Here is a 24,864-nt window from a genome sequence, read left to right as displayed (position 1 = left end):
CTCAGTGGCAATGAAGGTGATATAAAGCTTACTTTGTTTGCAATGTGTTTGTGGGTTATTGGTTTGTTTTTCCTTTTGTTTATTTAGTATGTAAAGTATTTTGTATTCTCATTTTGTATTTATCTGTTGTGAACTGCCCTGGGATCTTGAGATGAAGGGCAGTATACAAATTTAATAAATCCTAATGATAATCTAGCTGAGCTAAAACCAGTGGTGGCTTGCTGTGATTTGTTTGCAGAGCAATTTGAAGATAAAATCACTTGAATCAGCTGAGACCTTGACTCCACTATTTTAGCATGTGATTCTCAAGAGCCATCCAGAGTTTGTTAGTAAAGCACGAGGATGTGGACAAGGTGCTGGCATCAGCACAGGTGACCATTTCTGTTCTTACTCTTGCTCTTCAAGGCTGGTAAAATCTAACAAGGAGGCAGCAGCTTGCTTGGCCATGCAAGAAGGGGGGGGGGGTCCTTGCTTGCCAAAAGGAGGTGATGGTAAGACCACTCATTAGAAACCTTTCCTGGATCCATAAAATCTAAACAATTAGTGACCAGTTGCCAATGTTTGTTTCTTGAGCAACGTTCTTGAGTGCATGGCTGCAGGTCAGATCCAGGCTCTCTTGTGTAAGGCTAACTTTTCAGACCTATTTCAATCAGGGTTTGGGCCCAGCTTGGGCATGGAAACCAACTTGGTCACAAAGACCTTTGTTAGGAGAAACAGGCGGCCTATGTCTCTGTTACTGTTCCTTGATCTCTCAGTGGCTTTCTATACCATTGACCACAGTATTTGTGACTATCCAAATTGAGGGTAGGCAGTGGCGCTTTTCAGGTTCCAATACAATTCAGGATGGTTATCTTCAGAGGCTGGTGATGGGGGGGGGGGTTGTTCAGCCCCTACAGTCCTCAGTGCTGCAGGTTTGCAGGTTTAGGTTTTCCTATACTGAATGGGCTCACCCAGAGCTCTGGAGTACATTTTCAGTAATGTGCTGGTGATACATTGCTCTATCACAGCTGCAGAAGTATTGTGTCCAGATTAAGGGAAGTAATAGTACTGCTTTATTCTACCTTCGTCAGACCCCACCTGGAGTACAGTGTCCAGTTCTGGACACAATATAAGGATATTGACAAGCTGAAGAGTGTGCAGAGGGTGGAAACCAAAATGAAGGGTCTGGAAACCAAGACTTTTGAGCAACAGTTGAAGGAGTTGGGTATGTTTAGCCCGGAGAAGAGGAGACTGAGAGGTGATATGATAGCCATCTTCAAATATCTAAAGGTCTGTCGCATGGGAAATGGAGCAGGCTTGTTTTCTACTGCCCTGGTGGGTAGGACCCAAACCAATGGAATCAAATTACAAGAAAGGAGATTCCAACTAAACATTAAAAAGAACATTTTGACAGTAATAGCTATGCAACAGCAGAATGGACTCCCTTGCAAGGTGGTGGACTCCCCTTCATTGAAGGTTTTTAAGCAGATGTTGGATGGCCATTGGTCAGGGATTCTTTAGAAGAAGAAGAGGAGTTTGGATTTGATATCCCACTTTATCACTACCTGAAGGAGTCTCAAAGTGGCTAACTTTCTTCTTTCCCTTCCCCCCCCCCACAACAAACACTCTGTGAGGTGAGTGGGGCTGAGAGACTTCAAAGAAGTGTGACTAGCCCAAGGTCACCCAGCAGCTGCATGTGGAGGAGCGGAGATGCAAATCCAGTTCACCAGATTACGAGACTACTGCTCTTAACCACTATACCTCACTGGCTCTTTAGTTACGATTCCTGCATTTCAGGGGGTTGGACTAGATGACCCTTGGAATCCCTTCCATCTTTACAGTTCTACGATTCTATGTAGTTGTGGCAGTGAATCTGCTAGACTGGTGTATTGCCTCAGTAATGGACTGGATAAGACCCAATAAACTGAAACTTAATTGAATAAGGCTGAGGTACTGTTAGTGGGTGTTTCCCTCAGATCCATGGCTGCTCTGGATTGGGTCACAGTCCCTCTGAAGGAGCAGGTGTGTAGCCTGGGGCTACTTCTGGATCCATTACTGCTGCTTGATGCACAACTGGCCTTGGTGGAGCAGATTGCATTCTATGCAGCTAAGTCCAGATGGCTATCTGGACAGAGATAAACTGACTTCTGTTGTCTACATTCTGGTAAACTCCAGTATACATTACGGCAATGTACTATATACATGGGGCTGCCTTTGAAACCGCTCTTGGTTGGTACAGAATTCAACAGCCAGGTGGACTGAGTACGTAACACGTATCCTGACACAACTGTACTGGCTACCAGTAAGTGTCCATAACAAAGTGCTAGTTTTGACCTATTAAGCAATATGTGGTTCAGGACCCCAATACCTCAGGGACGCCTCTCCCTACATGAACCAACCCAAACACCGTGTTCATCATATGAGACCCTTCTCTGTGTTTCTCGTCCAAGGGGATGCAGAAGGTGGCAACACAAGTACAGGCTTTTTCAGTGGTGGCTTCCTGCTTGTGGAATGTTTCCCCCCAAGGAAGCACAGCTGGCACCATTATGGTCTACTTTTAGATGTCAGCCAAATTTTGGCCCTTAATTCGGTGGGTAACTAGTTATGCCTGCGGCCTCTTTTGTGCTCATCTTTTAAGAGGATAGGTAGGATTTGTTTATATATGAATGAGTACTTGTATTACTGCTGTTTTGACATTTGGTTTTAATGTTTCTTGTTATTTTTTCCCCTGTGGGTCAGTTTAAGACACTTTGCTGTAAAAAGCAGCAAATAAATATAACATAAATGGTATCGAAAATGTACAAATTTCCTTTTCCTTTGCCACCCTGCTTAAGAACTGGATTACCCTACTTACTGCTTCTCTCTATGCTCAAGGCAACAAAATATATTCACCACAATAAAAGCTGTTGGACACTTTCTTTAAAATATAGAAAGTGCTCTATAGTTGCTAGTTAAATAATCCCTTATTATTATGACAATTAGTTGCAACACCTTGAGTTATTATCTGTCTTTTGGCATGCAATGCAGGGTTTTTGAAATCTTCTCTTGGCTCTTGTAAACCTGGGATTCCCAAATGAGCTACCTTTGTACTATTCTACATCATGGAATGATTGAAATTTGATGCCAGCTGCATCTATGTGACCAAGAGTAGAATCTGAATCATGCCAGCTGCATCCCATTTAGAGAGAGGTCAGATCTTGCCTTGATTGCTCATGCACCAGTCACATCTAGGCTGGACTACTGAAAGACACTCTGAGTGGAGCTACCATTGATGATGGTTCCGATACCTCAACTGGTGCAGAAGACAGCCCCCCTGCCAGACGTTTTCTGGTCCCATGTGACAGTGGTCCTGTACCAGTTGTACTGGTTACTGGCACATTTTAAAGTCCTAAAGAGTTTGTGATCAAGTAGCCTGAAGGTCAGCCTACACTCATACAAGCCTGCTTGGGTACAAAAATGTGCTTCGGAGGCCATGCATCTAGGCTTGATTCAGCTGCCAGACACAAGAGATAGGGCCTTTGTTGTGATGGTACCCAAGTTATGAAGTTTCCTTCCCACTAAGATGGGCACAAACTTTTAAGTGGATTTCAAAACTTAATTATTTTGGGCCACTGCGTCTTAAATGCTGTTTGTGAAGTATGACTGGGCTATTTTTCAAGTGTTTTGGTATTTTCATTTATTTAAAATAAATCTATGCTGCTGTTTTATTTATTTTTATTTATATCTGAATGAACTATTTAATTAATACACACATTATATACATACACCGCTGCCATCTTAAAATGTTTAGGTTTTCGTTTAAAAATATTTTGATAGGGCTATTACTGCATTTTTCTAACTCAAAGTAGATTGGGAAAAATATTTTTTAAATGTGTGTGAAGAGAGAGCCACATTTCATATGGCATCTGGTATAGTGATTTTGGAGTATAAATAATTATGCCTTTCCTGGACGCTGAGATGTCAAGTGCTATCATTAGCACCATAATGAATGCAACTGCACGAGAGTCACACCTGTTCAATAATGCCTCCAATACTGGTGGAGGCAAAAGGTCATAACTTCTCTCCTTGATAGCCAGCAATATTATGTGAGCTTCTGCAAAGGTTCTCTCAGATCATTTGCACTCTCTTACAGTATTTGTCATGTGTGTGTTAAAGTTATGTGGCCCTTTGGCATTCCCCCCCCCCCCATGGTAATAACCAGCAAGATCACTCCCTTCCCTTCACAATTTCCTGGAAGTCTGTCATTTTACTTCTTCTCCAAACAGTGAAGTACACATACCATCCAATTCTTTTCAGTGTAGGAATAGCCCCTGCACTAAGGCTTCTCTCCTTCCATTATGGATGGAAGGAAGAAATAGGACAGTATACTTGCAATGTTGGATTACCACTGTTTTATTGCAAGAGACCTGCAACAAAATTCTGTAGTGCGCAGTTCAGGGCTCCAACCATTCCACCCCCCACCACATTTTCTGTTTCATTTCCTCACAGTTAAATAGCATTCACTGCCCACTGAGCATGCTTAGTCATCACTGGGCTGTTTGCCTCCATTTTTTCTTTTTAAAAAGTTCTGGTGGTAACTTGCTGTTGTGTGGATAGTGCGACATTGGCTACATAGAGCACGATGAGTTTGCAATTGGTGTGTGTGATAGATCTATACAATCTGCCCTGCCCCCAAAAAGGATCAACTGGCTAATAACAGAATTTCAAGACTAAAATTTGTTTACAAATTTATTTATTTAAAATATTTATACACCACTATCCTTCAAAATATTCTCAAAGCAGTTTGTGTAGTAAGCAAGTTGAATTCATCTTCTCGTTTACTGTTACTTCCTCATGAAAGATAGTATTAACTGCCACAAAAACACAAATGCATTCCAGGGCAGGGGTAAAGAACTCCATACCCTCCAACATTTCTCCAATGAAAATAAGGACATCTTAAGAAAAAGTGGGACATTCTGGGATCAAATCAGATCAAAACTGGAATGGCTTCTGGAAAACAGGGGCACTTAGAGGGTCTGGAATTAGTTCCCATATTTGTGAAGGAAAAATACAGAACTCAAGAGAAAACCACATGATTAGTGTCTTGTGTAACCCATAGTGCTGTTATTGGCATATTTTCTTTTTGCCATAAATGAAGCCGCTTCAACTGAATTATTCTAAAATCAGGGTTGGGAAACTCCCTATGGCTCTTGAGACTCTCTCTAGGTTGTATCCTCTCTCTCCAAGCCACAAGACTCAGCAACCTTACTTCACACCCTTGTGTGTTTTGCCTTGAGAGGATATATCCCAAAGCTCTGATAATGACTCTTGTTTGGTATGGGAGCAGAACAGAGAGGGGTGTAGATAGAAATTTGCCTGCTGTACATGCTTAGCATTTACATTCGCTGCTATAAGCACTTCTCTCTCAGTGTAAATCTTTACACTAAGCATAAATAAATATTTTGTTCAATTATGCTGAAGATCAATTAAGGCCCTGCATTGACATGGTATCCTTCTACTTCTACAAAAGACCTGGATTATAAAGTAAACTAACAAGGATGTTCGTGAAAGGGCAGTTTCCCCTCCCCGCCCCTTGCAGCCAACTGTGCCCTCTCCACCTTCCAGGCAAAGCCTCTTAAGAGGGTCAAGGACTCTCCTGAACAATGCAGAAAGGGGTGTGTGGGGATGCAAATCAAAACTTTCCTTCTGTAAACTTGCTTAACATAGTTTTAGTTCCAAGCCCAATTTTGGGAAATTCTGCTTTCCTCCAGCTGCTCAACACCTCCCTTCCCCTCCCCCCTGATCCATCCAGTTTTGTTCAGGAGGGAATTGCCAGTTCTACAAAGAACATTTATTAAAAGCAAAATGCTTTTTGGAAGGGCGCAGATTGCTGCAAATGAAAAGGGGAGGGAAACCTTCCTTCTGCGAACTTCCTTGAATTAATTTCTCTTAAGATCCAAATAAACGCTTGTTATATTCATGAGATGATTGAGATAAACGTATGATGAAAATAATTTAAGATTTAAATTATAGTGAATTCAATGAGGAGAAGAACTCCTGTTTTAAATCGCAATCCTATACACATTTACACGGGAGTAAACCTCATTAAGCATAATGGAACTTACTTCCAAGGAAATATGTACAGGCTTCTACTGTTAGGCTACGTAACTATATGCAAGCCTGAACTGGAGGAGAACTCTGAAAATGAAATATGACACTACTTTGTAAATTTGAGCCATTGAAGACTATGTATTAAAATGCATTAACTATCTGTTATTAGATGTTTCCTGTGCTACTTTCAATTAAAACATATTTACACTGCATTATGGTTTTTAAGAATGTTGGTCAGCAACATGTTTATTAAACATGTTTATTATTGTTGTTTTTAAACTCTATCCCCTGAATGTAGAGTTCCAAAATAATGTGTGCCATGTGGTTCACTACAGGGTTTCAGGCCAAGAGCCTTTTCCAGCCATACCTGGAGATGCCACAGATTGAATTTGGGTTCATCTGCATGAAAAGCATGTGCTCTATCATTGAATTTTTGTATTTATTTGTAAATAAAATACTCCAGCAATTTTTACCCCGACTTTTATATTATTTTTACTTACCATTTGTGGCTAGGCACCATTGCTTTTAATTAGTTTGTCTGCTGCTAGAAAGGACCTTTCTCTATATAGTACCCATAACATATGAATCTGCACAAATCTTTCCTGAAAACCAGCACTGCAATATCTGAGCTCACTTCCCTTCAGGCAAGAGGGCTACCCTTGGGATGTCTGGCCAGATCCCAATAAGGGTTGACCATACTTTATACAAAAGTACTTTTGCTTCATGGGTCTGAAGCAAAGGAAGAAAACAATCTTGCTCAGAATTTAAATTCTGATAATTTCCTGAATAATTTACTTTTGAACAAAAGGCAGAATGTACAAGGCTGACAACACTGATACCAGACCAGCTGGAGTTTTGAGTGCTTTTTTTCTGCAATGCATTACACTTCTATTTAATAAGGCCTAGTTTGCTGTTATTTATATAAGACAATGAATTGACCTAACAAAAGGATTTTGGTTGTGGTGATGGTGAAACTTCTGGCATCAACTGATGACGCCTTAACATATTTGCAAACATTCTAAGAACTGAGAATGGGAATAGGAACCATGGAACGCACAGATGCAAGGTCCTTTGAGAGAAGCTAGGAGTTGGTGGGTTGCAGGAGCAGTTTCACAGGGTTAAAACTGTTCATGTGCACATCTGCCTCTCTTCGGATAGAGAAAAGACTCATCCATAGTCTAAGCTGTATATTGCTGGGAAAGAATGAAACAAGAGTGTTGTACAACAAGAATGCTCAGCATGAGCCAAAGTAGCTGATGGACTAAGGAGCAGTAAGCAAAACAAGGGTTTGAAGCAACTATAAGTGGTGCAAGAACAGAACTTGGGATAAAAGAGGAACCAAGGATGGAAAGGACCTATAGAAAAATTAATACTGGGCTAGGGTTGCTACATTTTTGCTTGCAGTGCTATTATATTGTTATAATCTTCTACCCTGGGACCTTATGATGAAGGACAGGTAAAAAGCCAATTTATCTTTACCATTTATTGATGTGATTTAAAGCAAGGATAAACTACACACATAGGAAGGTTGTGCAAATCGAAGATGATGTTTGGATTCAAATTTAAGATATTTAAGGAATATAGTAAAGCCTTTAATTAAAAAAAACCTTTTTGCTAAACAGTAAAGTTATAAATGCCTCAGTACAAACGTAATACATATTTAAAAAATGCAAGCCAGTCTTCAAAAGGTAAATTTATATAGTCGTTCTTTAATAATAACCCATAGGAGAGAAACAGGGTCTTAACAAATTTGTTACAGTAATGGATATACATGCAGCATTATCAAATGGTTTGCTATACAGAGAATAAAAATTAAATGAAATCCATGATCTGAAAGAACCTCTTCACTATGGCAATAAATCAGGTTTGTTTGTGGGGGGTTTTTTTTGCCAAAACTTTGAACAGAAAAAAACAATTACTTAAGTAGGCAAGCAATCACATCACTGTAAATCTATTTCTGTTAGTCCTACAATGTATTTTCCAAACACACTATATATTAAAATGTTCCAATAAGAAGATATATGACACAGTTTATGATACTGAAAAGATACTTAGGAACATCTTCAAGTCAGTGTTGACAAGCAATTTTAACAGGACATCCGAAATATCTGAGAAGCTGTCTCCAACCTACTTATTAATCTCCAGTTTTTAAAGGTTATTAAACAACATTCCACTTGTTTTCAAGCAATGTTCTGGTTTTCTTGTAAAATGAACATTTAATAATGTAAAGGTTGATTTTAGAAGCATCCAAAATTGGATTCAAATTTATAAATGTGGATAGCTTTCCAGCCCCCCCCCCCAACTTTCACAATAATAAGTAAATTGTGCACATGCAAAAACTTAAAACATCTGGGATGGCTATTCCGCCCCCCCCCATGGTCTCCTTTGAAAAATATCCAAAACCCCAATTAATACATTTTTTCCCCAAAGTTTTCATATCAGGGAAAGAGCTCTATTGAAAATTTCGCCTTTTTGTTCTTAAAAAGTGGGCAGCAGATACAACAGTAAGGATAAATCTTCAGCATTTCAGATCCACAGAACAGAGGATGTAATTCCCACTCAGTTATATGTTCCTATCAGCACGATTACCACAACAGTCCATTTTCAGAAGTCAATTTGAGATTCTTCTCCCACCCTTTCATTCACTCATACCCGCATACACCCGCACACCCCTAACTTACAGAATAGAAACCGAAGTATTTGTGACCCCATTTTTTTTGATCTTCAAAGAAACATACCTTTCTGATAAAAAAAAAAATCCTAGGAGTTTCTAAAAGTCTACAAACTCTCTCCATCAAGAAGAGCCCATAACAAAGCAGTTGTCTATAAAAATCTACACTGAACTACAACATATACCAGTATGTTGACAGTCACCTCTGCATATTAAATCATAACTTGCTGGTGAAATCTAGCTGTAAGTAACATAAGATGAGACTGTTCACATGAGATTCAGGCAACAAATATTCTTTTGTTTCAGCAGAAGGCTGAGTACTGGAAGACCAATTCAAAATTTTGAAGCCCGATAGCACGATACTGTAAAAGATTCTCTCTCAAAGTGTGTATACATATTGTAGAAATGTACATAGATCAAATTTGGACTTCTGCTACTAATGATACAGTTTAAACTGTAGTACAATTATTTATTTTCAGGGAACTAATAATATTATCTGCTGTTAGTCTGAGTGACAGTTTTTAAATTGTTATTAAAAACAAACACAATTTGTTGTTGTTTAGTCATTTAGTCGTGTCCGACTCTTCATGACCCCATGGACCAGAGCACGCCAGGCACTCCTGTCTTCAGACACAATTTACCACAATGTAAATAGGAATTGGTCATTTTGCAATAATCAAGATAGGTTACCAAAGTCACTTCAACATATACTTTTCAAGTTATTTAGCTCAACTCATGATCATATATTTTGATGGCTAGAGTAGTAAATGTGTCTGGACAAATTTGGTACGGTTTCACCTTAACCATAATCTGGATCCTAATATCCAGAACCCATATCTGCACATACAGTTCTCATCACTGGTAAGCAATCTCAAATTAATCAGCTGTTTGATATGGGGATGATGACACTGTATTTTGGTCTTCTTTCCCCATCCCACAAGTGATTGGGACCATCTAAAATAGAAGGTGGGCACACTTCTGTGCCCACAGGTTTTTAGATAAGAATTGGAAACTACAGCAGCTCAAAATAATTCAAACACTCTGCTTCAACTTAATGTGCTTTAGTGCAATATATAAAAATTACATTAGAAAAGTTAAAGTTCAGCCCTTCTAGATGCGAAAAGATGGTTCACTATATAATAAATGTCAAACACCTGCCTGCTCTTATTCATGTGAAATATCACAATTCTGATTTCATCAATGTTTTAATCATCAGACTGAAGGTATTATATAATGTCATATTTTCCCATAAAACATACTTGTTTTGGATATTAGCATTTCCTTTGACATTCAAGACCTGCTTAAGTGTCATTTTTAAGTGCAAAAGAGAATAATACCACGTAGCTCAAGAATTTGAAGTAATTCTCATTACCCACAAAATACACACACTAGACCAATAATTCTTGAAGCAGTATAAAATATTCTTGTACACTAGAAAGTTAAAGGTTGCAGCATAGTGTGATCACTCATCCTATATATTAATAGCAAACTCAATTCTCCTAGTGTGGATCCTTATGTAGCCGTAATAGCACCATCCAAACACAACAGGGAGGAACCTGCCAGCTGGGAGGAGCCCAAAGGGCTGCAGAAGCACAAGCAATTTTTAAAGCCACTTCCCCAAAATAGCCCAGTGAGGAATGAGCATGCTCAGTAGGCCTGGATTACTGACCAACAGCGGGTGAGTGGGGGTGGGAGCAGAGAGGAAAACAGGGGATAGGAGGTAAGAAATTAAGAATTCTGACATGGCTGACTGGCACCCTGGACAGAAGCACTCCACACTGCAACATTTTGTTGCAGCGTCTACTCCCCCCCTTCTTCTTCTTCTAATCTGCATTTAGTCCAAAATATTAAAGTCTCAGAGGCATCTGTATTTTGCTTCCCAGACAAAAAAATATTGAAGCTCAAAAGTAGCCATTCTATTCCATTTCCTTTTCTTTACTTTAAGAAAAGGGTAAGACTGACATACATAAGTGGGCTATGCACACAGGAGGGCGAAACATGTGAAGTTTCTTGTTTTTGCTGCAGTGGTTTCCCTCCTGAAGAGACAAGCTTCTTTTTAAACTGAACAGTAGTCCCTTAGTAATAGTGTGTCTCCTTCACTGCACCCTCTGCACAAACGCCTCTTTGGACACAGATCCACACTGCAAGCATCAAGTCTTTTTAAAATTTTAAATTAAACAAATGGAGAAAGAGGTCGTCTTAACAATAAAGTGCACACGTATTACTTAATAAGGATGTGTGAATGAAATCTGTACCTATGCGCAAATGGTAATGCATTCTGGGTTGGTTCAGCCCTTGGTTCTGAGTTTTGCGTCACTTCTGGGGTTGTTCTTTCGTCATCTGTTCCATTAATACTCTCAGGTGTAAGAGGAGATTGAATATCACCTCCTGCAGATTCCTTAAAAAAAGAAAATTATGGTTACACACTGAATTATGCACAAATGTACTTCCAATAATAGACAAACATCCAAGTACTAGAGTTGAATTTTACACCTATTACACCCTTAGCAGATATAAGGGGGGGGGGGGAATGGCAACGTTTTCCTCCAACATTTGAAAGAAAAACAAAGGAATTAATTGGTGATCTTTACTTCCATAGGGAACTGGCCTAGAATGCCCATTAAGACCATTTAGTTTTATGTGGTAGAGTACTGGCTTCTGTTACAAAATAAATGTCACATCTCACCATAAGAGATCATATATATGACCATGTTTCCATCTTTACTAGTAATCAGTATGCCCTGGGCCACATGTATACCAAATTACAGCTTTCTGGTTGATTTGGAGTACTTTAACAATTTTGGGTTAAACTTCAGACCCTTGCTTTTGAAGGAAAGGGGGACAATTTTCAGTTAAGCAGGGTGTCTAGGATAATGTGTGCTCCAAATTTCAATTTTGGGAGCAATATGGTAGTACTCCGAATATTATGGATATGGTAATATTTCCACTTTGGGGACTCTGGATCTCATTTTCTGACTTTTCTAGTAGTTAAAGACATATGCACCACATTTAAGTTCCATACTGTATGGAAATAAACTAACAAATGCAAAAGACCTAAGATACCCATAGTAGTTTGTATATCCCATTGACTAAAACACAGTTGTTATTACATTTGCTATATTTAAGATGCTCCTCTTTATATAACAGATATCCATTTAAATCACTCTTTGTGTACCAATATGAAATGGGAGTTTTACACAACAGCTTAAAAACATGTGTACTAAAATCCAGAGCAAATGAGTACAAAATTGTCCTGTACGTTTGCATAAATGACTCAAATTCTGTAAGTCAGGTTGTCATAGGAATTTTTAAAAAACCAAGATAGATCAAATACTTCTTGTCACATATTAATAAAAATCACATTAGCTGGAAAATTCTTTACCATCTGGTTGCAGCATATTTAAAGATGCCTTATCACCTAAGGCTAGGTCTGAATCAAATGGAAATCCCTCCCCTCTCTTCTTCCACACCCACCCACATCCCTGTGTGCTTGAGAATCCATATGATAGTCCGGGAACTTACACCTCATGAATTAATAGATTACTGCAATGCATTATATGTGGGGCTGCCTTTAAAGACAGTTCAGAAACTATGGTTGATGCAGAACTCAGCAACCAGATTGTTGGCTGACGCAAGATGGTTTGAGTATATAAAGCCAATTCTGGTACATTTTCAATTAACTTCCAGACCCAATTCTAAGCTTTAGACCTATAAAGCTTTATGGGGCTCAAGACCGCAATACTTCAAGGACCACCTACCCCTACATGAACCAACCCAGACCCTGCATTCATCACCTAAGGTCCTTCTCTGTGGAATAGGGGAAGTACAGAGGGTGGCAACATGAGGACGGGACTTTTCAGTGGTGGCTCCCTGCTTATGGAATGCTTCTCAGGGAGACATGTGTGGTGCCATGACTAGCAACTTTTAGGCACTAAGCAGAAACATTTCTTTTCAGCTCGGTTTTTGACCTTCAACCTGGAGAGTTTTAAATATTGTGGCCTCCTTTAGTGGATGGGATGTGTTAGACCGTATTTTATACATATGGATGTTTTAAGGGTTTTGTTGTATTGGTTTTAATTTTTGTATTATATTGTAAGTCACTTTCAGTTTACTTTTTGTAAAAAATAACAGTATTTCTGTTGGTAACTGAAATTTATTTAGGGATTAGAAGCACAGAAATAATAGTGCAACTGTCAGCAAAGGTGATCGTGCAATAGTGATTCTTCTTCATGTTGGTATTTAACGTTAATTACCTAAAACAGTCTTCACCAGTTACGTACATGTAAACAGAAAAAAACTCATGAATTAGGAAACAGTAAGGTTGCCATATTTCAAAAAGTAAAAACCAGGGCACCCCAAAAGTTGCTGAGTTTTTTTCCAAAACAAATAATACAAAAAAAGCACCACCTTTCAGAAATTCCCCCCGAACATCAATTCTGCCTTTGAAATCCCAGTAGTGTCTGGAATAATCCGGATGTATGGCAGCCCTAGGAAACAATACAGTTCAAACTGCATACTGCCAACTTTCTTATGTTCCCTATTACGTTATCATCCATACACAGGAATAAATATATAAGTCCTGGGTCTTGTACGAGGGAAAACTTAAGACACTCACTGCCATTTAAAGCAATGTGATTCAGACCTACTGGTCATCAGGGAGGTTTACACAGTGTCCTGGATATTGCATGAACCTAACCCTTTGGACCAAGCTACTCTGTGACATGCAGGTGGTGCTGTGGTCTAAACCAGTGTTTTTCAACCTTTTTTGGGCAAAGGCACACTTGTTTCATGAAAAAAATCACGAGGCACACCACCATTAGGAAATGTTAAAAAATTTAACTCTGTGCTTATATTGACTATATATAAAGTAATTCTCTTGAATAGGAATCAAATAAACAGAAATATGAAAAATTATAAAATACTTTATTCAGTGCACAAACTGGGCCTGTTTGGCTGAACACAAAGCTGATATTCTGGCTGGAATCAAAGAAAGACACACACGTAGCTCTTCGTCAACAGCTCTCTGTCTCTCTCTGTATTTAGTTTTTATAGCAATCATGCTTGAAAAGCTCATCTCACACAGATATGTAGTGGAAAATGGGAGCAATGTCAAAATAGCTTTGTTTGCCAGAAGGGGGAACTCCTTGGCAGTATCCAACCAAAAACTGTCCAAAGGTAGATCAGCAAACCACGATTTTGTCTCAGTTCAGCTAGTTCCTCCTGCTCCTGTAAAGTCATGTCCTTTCCACCAACTGATGCTGAGCTATAAAGGTCCCTAACCCAGTCAAGGCATTCAGTGGAGACTGAAGAGAAATAAAATGACAACTTCTCCGGTCCTCCTGGTGACTCGAGTCACAACGTCTTCTTCTCTCCGCTGCTGCGCACACTGTGCTCTGGCGGGAAGGAAGTCGGAAGATGATGTCCTACTGTGATAGGTCCAGGCTGGAGTCTGGACCAATCAAAGCCCGGACATCAGAAAAGTGGAGGGTGTCCCCCTGAGGAGCGCCAATCAGCGCCCCTGCTGGCCGAGGGTGGAGTCAAAAACCCCACCCCCCATACCCAGGACACAGTCCGGCGCCCGCCTAGTGGGCGAAAATTTGAAGTTTTTTTTTTAAAAAATCTTTCGAATTTTTCAATTTTTCCACGGCACACCAGGCAACATCTCGCGGCACACTAGTGTGCCACGGAACAGTAGTTGAAAAACACTGGTCTAAACCACTGAACCTTGGGCTTGCTGATTGGAAGGTCAGCGGTTCGAATCCCCATGACGGGGTGAGCTCCCGTTGCTCTGTCCCAGCTCTTGCCAACCTAGCAGTTCAAAAGCACGTCAAAGTGCAAGTAGATAAATAGGTACTGCTCTGGTGGGAAGGTGAATGGCGTTTCCATGTGCTGCTCTGGTTTCGCCAGAAGCGGCTTAGTCATGCTGGCCACATGACCTGGAAGCTGTACGCCGGCTCCCTCGGCCAATAAAGCGAGATGAACGCTGCAACCCCAGAGTCATTCACGACTGGACCTTACGGTCAGGGGTACCTTTACCTTTACTCTGTGACAAAAGGGTAACCAGTTTCTACATTCCAATTATAGGAGCGGAGCGGGGAGGGGCAAACGATTACTGCTATACAATCATTTAAGTATCAGAACATATTGCTATTAGTATTTTAAAAAAGTATTTAAGGCATGCACTAGGTTCACATTTTCAATATTTCTTTTGTAACTATAACAACTGAAGTGTTCTCTAAGTAAAACCAAATAGCAGTTTCTTATTTCCAAGAAACTCCAGACAAAGCAACATGAAATTCTGCATTTTAACAGAAAGTTGCCTGATTTCTAAAAGGCTTTATTTTGTATTTCAGAGCAGACTGAACACCTGAGGTGGTTACAAGGAAGATAAGAAAACTAACAGGGGCAATGATATTATAATATTCACTGGGTATACTTAAAAACTTTCCGCTAAGCTTTTCAACAACTATTCTTAAAGCTGCAGTGCCAGAAGACTTATAGGTAATAAAAGGTATGGGGTTGCAGTGACAAATAAAAAACAACTGACCATTTCTAGCAGCTATTTAAATTAATGCACCAGTAAATAATAAATAAATAAATTCAGATTAAAATATAAATACCAAATGCCATTCATGAAAGCCTTGTTGATACTTACAAGTCAATAACTACATAAGGAAAAGAGTGAGAGGAGATATAATCCACATGCAACACTGGTCCTGGTTTTCCTCTATATTTATAACATCTTCCTTCTAACTGAAGAATTTTCATATTGAATTTTTTATCCGATGGAAGCTTCCACAGAGCAGTAACATATATTTCACACCACACATAAACATTAATTTCTTCTCATTGTTGAGGATAAGCTTTGTGTTTGTACTCTGTGTTCTTGAGCTAGTACGTAACACCAAACTACAGCTATAGCTTCAAGTGACCTCACCTTAGCCAGGAAAATTATGCATATACTGTATAAGTGTCTTGGCAATTGTCTTTCCTAAATGTTACCTAGCCCTGCTAGAATCTTAGTTTGGGCGGGGGAGAACAGAGAGACTCCAGAATACACACAGGAGGATATTAGGGTTTCTGCATATTGTACTGAGGCCAAAGTGCCCAAGGATGTTAGGCCCCCAAGACACAAAACATGTCCTAAGTGGAATTGTCTGTAATGTAAGGTAGAAGCAGCTATCCTATGGAATATCTAGGATGTACTGTTGTACGGTAGATGGGAGCATTTATCATTTGATTACCATTATCATTCACGAGCTTGTGAAATAGAAATATTTTGCTGTAACAGTTTTAGTAGAAACATGTGCTCAGTAGGAAAAATCCAACCTGTGCAGTTTTGTCATTGGTATCTAATATCTTACACTGAACATATTGCACCCCAGATACATACACACTGCAGTGTAAATTGATGCATGCCATGTGTGCATGTTTTTCATGTCATCCCACACAAAGTTGTCCTCATCCAAGTGGCAGCCCACATGTTCCCCCCATTTAATTCAGTTTTTCTCTATCCATGGATAACGCGGTAAGAAAAATATCAAAGATAACATCACATGTTACTCAGCTGTGGACACACTGAAGCACATTGTGTAGGTGGTTTGTTTTTTTTAACTTCTGTGGTGATGTTTTCCCATCTATCACCACACCCTCTACTGCCACTGGTGCAGCACACACATTTAAAAATTTATTTTTTAATCCACAGTTTTGTTCAAGTCTGTTTTGGGAAAGTCTGGTATATTGGAAAGTTTGTATCTCTCTCTCCATGTGCACAGGTAAATGAATGCAAGTGTGCATGCCCCAAATGGACCCCAGGTTTATGGAACTCAGGAAGGTAGGCAGGTACTAACTGAGGGGAGTAAACAACAACACACAGGGTGCTACATTCCATCAATAAAGGTACCCCTGCCCATACGGGCCAGTCGTGTCCGACTCTAGGGTTGTGCGCCCATCTCACTTAAGAGGCCGGGGGCCAGCGCTGTCCGGAGACACTTCCGGGTCACGTGGCTAGCATGATGAAGCTGCTCTGGCAAGCCAGCACCAGCGCAGCACACGGAAACGCCGTTTACCTTCCCGCTATAAAGCGGTACCTATTTATCTACTTGCACTTAGGGGTGCTTTTGAACTGCTAGGTGGGCAGGAGCTGGGACCGAAAGACGGGAGCTCACCCCGCCGCTGGGATTCAAACTGCCGACCATGCGATCGGCAAGTCCTAGGCACTGAGGTTTTACCCACAGTGCCACCCGCGTCCCACATTCCATCAATAACTGCCACTAATGTGGACTGGAAAAACTGAGACAGAGTTCAATTGAAAGCAGTCATTTTTGGAGAAATATGCTCAAAAGCAAAGGGAGAAACAGCCACTAGCTGTTGTGTGAGACAAAGCAAGGACATAGTATCTTTAGTACTTCCTTGCTTTTGCTTGCCTGCTTGGCAGCCATGCACAGCCTAGGCAGATAGGATTAGGTCCCCAGTCTTCCTTGCAGGCGTCCCTGTGCCACCATGCTTCTCTCAAGATTCCCTGCCCTCTAACCCTGGCAAGCGTTTTGGGGAAAGAAATAGCTATTTAGGGCAAGAAATAACAATTTGAGACCAGGAGCCCCTAAGTCACCTTTTCTTTTCCATCTTCCACAGCACACCTTTCCTTAGCATCCCCACCCACCCACTTTGCTTAGATTTAAAAGGACCCCTGACCATTAGGTCCAGTCGTGGCCGACTCTGGGGTTGCGGTGCTCATCTTGCTTTATTGGCCAAGGGAGCCGGCATACAGCTTCCGGGACATGTGGCCACCATGACTAAGCCGCTTCTGGCGAACCAGAGCAGCGCACGGAAACGCCGTTTACCTTCCCGCCGGAGCGGTACCTATTTATCTACTTGCACTTTGACGTGCTTTCGAACTGCTAGGTTGGCAGGAGCAGGGACTGAGCAACGGGAGCTCACCCCGTTGCGGGGATTCGAACCGCCGACCTTCTGATCGGCAAGTCCTAGGCTCTGTGGTTTAACCCACAGCACCACCCGCGTCCCCTTTGCTTAGACTTACCCTCCTCTATTATCCTCACTGCCCAAAATCCTCTCTGCCCTCCTCCCTAGCTCCTCAGTTGCCCTAGATTGGAAATAAGAGTGCAACTGCACACTGCAGCCAGTTGGCAGTCTAGGAAATAATCCTGCTGTGCTTCCCCTGGTCCCTACAGTTTCTTACAGTACTGTGTTCTAGAAAAGTCGCTACCTGAATCCTGAATAGGAGTACTCCTGCTAGAGGCAATGATGCATAGCAGCATTTTGTTGCAGGTCTCCTTTGGTGCAGCATAAAAGTAAAAACCCAAGCTTAGGTATTTGCAATTAGGTTAACAGGGGCATGAAATCATCTTCTTACAAAGGGTCACTGATTGACCCATGGGGAAAAAAGAGTGCATGCACATGTCTTCTATGATGAGTGAAGCCAGAGCCAAAAGTGGGCTGAACTTGCAATACTGAAGGGCTGTATGCAAGCTCGCTCTGCCACTCACCCAGTGTTGGTGCTATCCCAACCTTAAGACCATATAAATTACTGCTACTGGGGCTGCATACACACTCCCACAGAAGCCCCACAGAATCTATTACAGAGCATTATTCAACATAACTATTGTCAAACCAGGTACAGGACTGTGAAACAGTTTGCATGCAACTAAGCACCCGTGTTTCCCAAACTGCAAAGTAAAATGGATTAATGAAGCCCATCTGCAAATAAGTTAGTAGCATTCAGAATCCAATCTGAACAAAGAACAGAACAAACGCACCTGTGAGGGTGTACTTGTTAATTCCATCTTTTCTTGGGATTTTTCCTTAGCTAGTCGTGCAGCTTCTTTAAATTCCTGAAATTTTTCTGCAAACTAAAGGCAAAGATTATATAATTATACACTGTATATAACATAGCTTTGCTAAGCAGAACATATTCTATATAATAAATCAGGTTAGAGAAAAACATTTGCTCTCCAATAATCAACAGGGGTTTATAGAGAATCTGAAGAGACCGTTTTTGAACTATCATGTTCTAGTGGTGGTGGTCACAAAGAATCTGTCTTCTGTTTGTCATTCTATCTGCAAAATGCAATGTGGAACAGCTATTCAGATTGCTAAGCCAGGTTGCTACCTCTCAAAAATGTCCTAACTGATACCCTTCAAAAACTGTCATCTAGCCTGTAGCCAAAAGTCAGTTATGCAGCGAAACTTTTGGTATAACAGTTAACCATTTAGAGCCTGCAGTGTCAGGGAAGAGGACCTTTAGGTATACTTGAATCCTCTTGCTCTTTTACCCACTGACTGGCTGGGTTTCTAGTGAAGTAAAGCAAGGACTGCTGAAAGGCCATGGCTGAATATTCCTGCCTAGAGATTGATAAGGAAACTGTTGCTGTTCTGATCCTACTATATTGCTAGCCTTTTTTTCCCCCCAGCAAGAGGCTCTGTGGGTTTTTTCTAATCCTGTGTAAGTAATCAATTTTAAATGGCATTTTACTTCAGATGTTATGAATCATCAGTTCTTTAGGTGGGAGCCAAAGGCTCCTCTCCTCCACTGGAGAAAGGCTCTCTCTATCAGTGGATGAGAACCTTTGAATTCAGACATTATGAATAGTAAATCAGAGAAGAATTCTCCTAGTGTGCAGGGTCTGGCATATGCTCCTCTGTTACACTTGCTGATGTCTCTACCTGTAGAGTGGCTGGGGAAACCCAGCCAGATGGGCGGGGTATAAAAAATAAATTATTATTATTATTATTGTCATTGGTTCTCACACATAAGTCACACTCTGAGCTGGGGAGCATATAGGAGGACAGATTCCCAAGGGCCAGTGGAGAAATTTGAGAGGAAAGAGGACAAGCTTTCCCTTATTTTCTTTAATTCTTTGTTGCATATAAACCTCTGGTTTACTTGACCATTTTATCACCAAGAATTGTCCCCACATGTGTGCAGGCATCTATATTTGAAAAATAATCCTTTTGTAATTTGCCAAGAAGCCATATTTGTTCCCAATCTAACTGGCTTACACTTGCTTTTACCTTTGTTTAATTTTCACTACTCAAGCACCTGTCTGGTTCCACAGAACTATCTGTTTTAGCAATTCTGACAAGGCAGCACAACCATTTCCAAATTCAATGCTTTCTTCAGATACTGGGCACAAAACCACATGTACCCCACTACATACTTCTCTGTAGAACAGCTGCATGCTGTAACAATTCAAAAGAATGTGCAAGAAGTCAATGTTCCCTGGGCTACATCTGTTCAAATACTCTGCTCCATATATAGGATACTCTCAAAAACCTACTTTCCCCACACAGAAACTAATAGCTCTATGGATAGATCAAAGCTTAGTAGGGAACATGCTTTGCATCTAGAAGGTCTTGGATACATTCCATTGGCATCTTTAGTTGAAATGGTCAGGTAACGGGAGATGAGAAAGGCCTACACTTGAGGCCCTGGAGAGCCACAGGCAGTCAGAGCAGACTATATTGAGCTAGATGGCAAACAATATGATGTAGTATAAATGCAGCTCCCTGTATTCCTAAAGCTCAAGCTACACTATAGCACTATTGAGATGGCACCCCCGGGTTTCTCCGTCCTCCACCAGTCGCAGACTGTGGGCCGGGGGGGAGGGGTGGCATTATTAATCCGGGAAGATTGTTCTTTCAGGGCTCTACCATCGCCATCGATCCCCGGCATTGAATGTGTTGGCCTAGTGTGGGGCTCCGAGGTGAGCTTGGCTGTCTGGCTGGTGTACCGGCCACCTAGCGCACCAGCAGCCACCCTGTCAGACCTGCTGGAGGCGGTGGCCGGCTGGGCCTTGGAGTTCCCTAACCTATTGGTATTGGGGGACTTCAACATCCATGCTGATGCCACTCCCTCCTCACAGGCTCTGGACCTGGTGTCTTCCATGGCGACACTAGGGCTCTCCCAGTTTGTTTCGGGCCCCACACATCAAGCAGGCCACACGCTGGATTTGATCTTTGGCGTCGGTATAGATGTGATCATGTTTCCTTCGATGAAGGTGCCATGGTCTGATCACTACGCTCTGAAAGCCAGGATTGACGTTCCACCCCCACCCTGCTTAGGTGGCGAGCCGATTTGGGCTTACCCGCAGAGGCTGATGGACCCTGATAGATTCCGTCAAGCCTTGCGGGACCTTGCTCCCCCTGGCGACTCATTGACTGAGCTTGTAGAGGGCTGGAATACCCAGCTCCTGGCAGCCATCAATGAGATCGCACCTAAGCGCCCTCTGCGACCCCGCAGAAACCGGGCTCCCTGGTTTACCGAGGAACTCCGGAAAATGAAGCGGGACCTCAGACGACTAGAGCGCGTATGGCAGGGTGCCCGTGACGGAGCTTCAAGAACATCTTATAGGGTTTTTATGAAAACCTACGAGATGGCAGTGAAGGCCGCTAAGAAGTCCTACTTCTCGGCCTCCATTGCATCCGCTAGCTCTCGCCCGGCGCAATTATTTAGTATAATTCGGTCTTTAACGTCCCTCGAAGGACAGCCAAATTTAAATAACAATTTGACACACAGCTGTGAGGCATTTGTGAGCTTTTTTGCGGAGAAGGTCCTGTTGCTCCACCATGACCTCCCTGCCAGTTTGGATACAATAAAGGAACTGGAGGCCCCTCGACTGTCCTCGGGTCCAGTATTGGACCACTTTGACCGGATATCCCCAGCCGATGTGGACAGACTCCTCCGAGCTGGAAAGCCCACCACTTGTCCTCTCGACCCGTGCCCGTCCTGGCTGATTACAGCGTGTCCAGACGAGGTGCGGGCCCCCCTGGGGGATATCATCAATTTGTCCCTTGGCACTGGGACATTCCCAGGGGAACTGAAGGAGGCAGTGGTGCGCCCGCTTTTAAAGAAAACATCATTAGATCCCTTAGATCTATCCAATTACCGCCCGGTTTCGAATCTTCCATTCCTGGGTAAGGTGATTGAGAGAGCGGTTGCGGAACAGCTTGGTAGGTTTCTGGATGAAACATCGGCTCTGGATCCATTCCAGTCCGGCTTCCGCGCTGGTCATGGGACCGAGACGGCTCTGGTCGCCCTAACAGATGATCTCCGCAGGCAGCTGGATCGAGGCGGGTCGGGGCTGCTGATTCTTCCAGACCTGTCAGCAGCCTTCGACATGGTCGATCACGAACTCCTGGACCACTGCCTTGCCGACGTGGGGATCCAGGGCACAGTCCTTCAATGGCTGCGCTCGTTTCTCTCTGGTCGGGGACAGAGGGTGGCGCTTGGGGGGGAATTGTCATCCCGCCACTCCTTGGTGTGTGGAGTGCCCCAGGGTGCAATACTCTCCGCAATGCTTTTTAACATCTTTATGCGCCCCCTCGCCCAGCTTGTCCGGAGTTTTGGGCTGGGCTGCCATCAGTATGCTGATGACACCCAAGTCTATCTGTTGATGGATGGCCATCCTGACTCGGCCCCAGACACACTGATCAGATGCTTGGAAGCTGTGGCTGGATGGTTACGTGGGAGCCGGTTGAAGTTAAATCCTTCGAAGACAGAGGTCCTCTGGCTGGGACGGGACGATATGAGATTAAGGGGGCAACTCCCATCTCTTGCGGGGGTGCAATTAGTGCCAGCACCGTCCATTAAGAGTTTGGGTGTAATCTTCGATACCTCCCTCTCCATGGAGGCGCAGATTGCAGCTATAACAAAGGCGGCATTTTTTCATCTCCGCCAAGCTAAGCAGTTGGCTCCTTACCTCTCTCGCCCTGACCTAGCCACTGTGATCCACGCGACGGTCACCTCCAGACTGGATTATTGTAACTCGCTCTACGTGGGGCTGCCCTTGAGACTGACCCAGAAACTCCAGCGGGTGCAGAATGCCGCAGCGAGACTCCTTACGGGGTCTTCGCTGCGAGATCACATTCATCCGGTGCTATACCAGCTGCACTGGCTCCTGGTGGAGTACAGGATCAGGTTTAAGGTGCTGGTTTTAACCTTCAAAGCCCTATACGGCCTAGGACCCTCGTACCTACGGGACCGCCTCTCCTGGTATGCCCCACAGAGGAACTTACGGTCTTCAAATAAAAACATCTTGAAGGTCCCAGGCCACAGAGAGGTTAGGCTGGCCTCAACTAGAGCCAGAGCTTTTTCGGCTGCGGCTCCAACCTGGTGGAACGCTCTGTCGCAAGAGACAAGGGCCCTGCAGGACTTGACATCTTTCCGCAGGGCCTGCAAGACAGAGCTGTTCCACCAGGCCTTTGGTCAGGGAGCAGCCTAACTCCCTTCTTTGGCAATCTTTACAAAACTTTAGTTTATGGTTGCCATCAATTTTTATTTTAATTAATTTTTATAATGTTTTTATAATGTTGCACTGTTTTAGTGTTGTTAGCCGCCCTGAGCCCAGCTTCGGCTGGGTAGGGCGGGATATAAATAAAATTTATTATTATTATTATTATAAACCCTGACTTATTAAGTGCCCACTGCCAAATCTCTCTTGCACCAAAGACAGCTCTGTTACCATGGCCACCGTAGGTTCTCAGCTGGAAGGGAGAGTGTGAACTGTGGGACTGGGCAAATGTTCACTAGAATAGTCAAGTGTGGTTTTAAGAGGGTGTCCTCCATTTGAGATCCCATACCACTTTAAAAGTGAATATAAACCCATTGAACAAGATTATATGGAGAGCTGAGGAAGACAATATCAGTGCTCTGACCATGTAGCTCACTATTGCCTCTTCTCCAGCTTGGGTCTTTGCTTCATGCCTCACCATCATAAAATGAAAGCAAGCCAACCAAAGCAGAAATCAGAACAAAACCTGAATGAATTATGGTCTTCAGTGCCACTGGTTTGGACAATTCAAGGAAACCACTCATTGGCCAATGTAACTTGTACTGACTCCAACCCAACACATAAGGTTCACCATCAGGTTATATAACTCCATCAGGTTATATAACTGTAAGACTGGATGAGAGCACTCTCAACCCAAAACAGGAAATGCACATGGAGAAGTGCTGCCAAGTCCAATCCTGAACAAAGTTTAAGGACTTTGAATGTTGAGTGGGTTTTGGTCATTTGGCAAACAACATGATGGCACTCACCCCATTCCATGTAAAGAAACTAAGCAGAATGGCAGTTGTATCTTGGTTTGACTCTAGTGATGGGTCAAGCATCTTCCACTGCCCATGAGGGCAGCAAGCTCATTTATGGGCTTCAGGGCAGGCCCATGCAGCTCTAATGTCTTGCTGCTACTTCCTGCACCACCCAGCACTTGCTACCTAAGGCAGCTGCCTCACTCTGCCTAACAAGAAGCCCAGGCTTAGTTTTGGTATCAAGGGTTCTGCAAATTCATGATTGATGGCTTTAGTAGTTTTAGTAACTTTTAATAGGCTAAAAAAAATCTATTTCAGCCTTTGGCATAGTAAAATATTAAAAGAGCAAAAGAATAAATTTGAGAATTAATGTTTATATGGCATTATTCTTCCCAAACCTGCAATTATTTTGCTTTTGCTGCTATGAATTGGAGGAATATAGTGGCAACTTATGGTTTCCTTGATGAGTCTTCCTCCAGGGCAGGGGTAGGGAGGCATCTTTGCAGACACACACTAGACAACACTTCAAGACCATGTTGAGATATTACCTTGCCTTTTACTTACTTTTGAGAGATGGTGTTCAGAGGAAAATCCCAAGCCATAAACAGTATTTGCTCTGCTATCTGCCCATTGACCAAACTTCTGTGATGTCTTAGTGAATGTCATGTTGGGAGTGATGGTGCTGTTTATTATTGCCTGCAAAAAAGAAAAGAAGAAGTTATGAAATAACAAAGTAATATACTCATAAAGCTTCCCTTAACGTCATGGGCCAGGAGTCAGCTTCGCATGCTGAACAGCAACCTGAAGAGGGAGAAGGTGGAATTTTGTTAGTGATTAACAGATCAGTGTAGATCCAGCTATGGATTCCAGTTCCTGCTTGCTCTCAGAGTAATTGTAAGGATAAAAGGAGGGCAGAATGGAAGACTCAAAATTTGAGAATGATGCTAGACCCACTTTTGGAAAGCTGGAGAGAGCTGTGCTCACCCTCGGGTTTTTTGCCTTGCATGCTACGCTTTTTCTGTTGTTATCCTAGCCTTTAATTAAAATTTAATTAAAAAAAGGGGACACCTTCAGC

At 42.3% G+C, this 24,864-nt stretch overlaps 1 protein-coding gene across 2 annotated transcripts in view; it reads right to left on the bottom strand.

Moving 5' to 3' along the window:
* HOMER1 (homer scaffold protein 1) overlaps window positions 1-24,864 on the bottom strand; it is a 75,318-nt gene that overhangs the window by 21,252 nt on the left and 29,202 nt on the right. For both annotated transcript variants that reach the window (XM_053407844.1, XM_053407845.1), the window contains exons 3-5: window positions 24,354-24,485; window positions 18,517-18,609; window positions 10,996-11,138 (exon numbers count right to left, since the gene is read on the bottom strand). In XM_053407844.1, coding sequence (XP_053263819.1) covers window positions 10,996-11,138; window positions 18,517-18,609; window positions 24,354-24,485 — 368 coding nt within the window. The remainder of the gene's footprint in view (window positions 1-10,995; window positions 11,139-18,516; window positions 18,610-24,353; window positions 24,486-24,864) is intronic.

The sequence above is a fragment of the Podarcis raffonei genome, chromosome 11 (assembly GCF_027172205.1).
Source record: "Podarcis raffonei isolate rPodRaf1 chromosome 11, rPodRaf1.pri, whole genome shotgun sequence".
NCBI lineage: Eukaryota > Metazoa > Chordata > Lepidosauria > Squamata > Lacertidae > Podarcis > Podarcis raffonei.
This window is presented reverse-complemented; position numbering and strand designations above follow the sequence as displayed.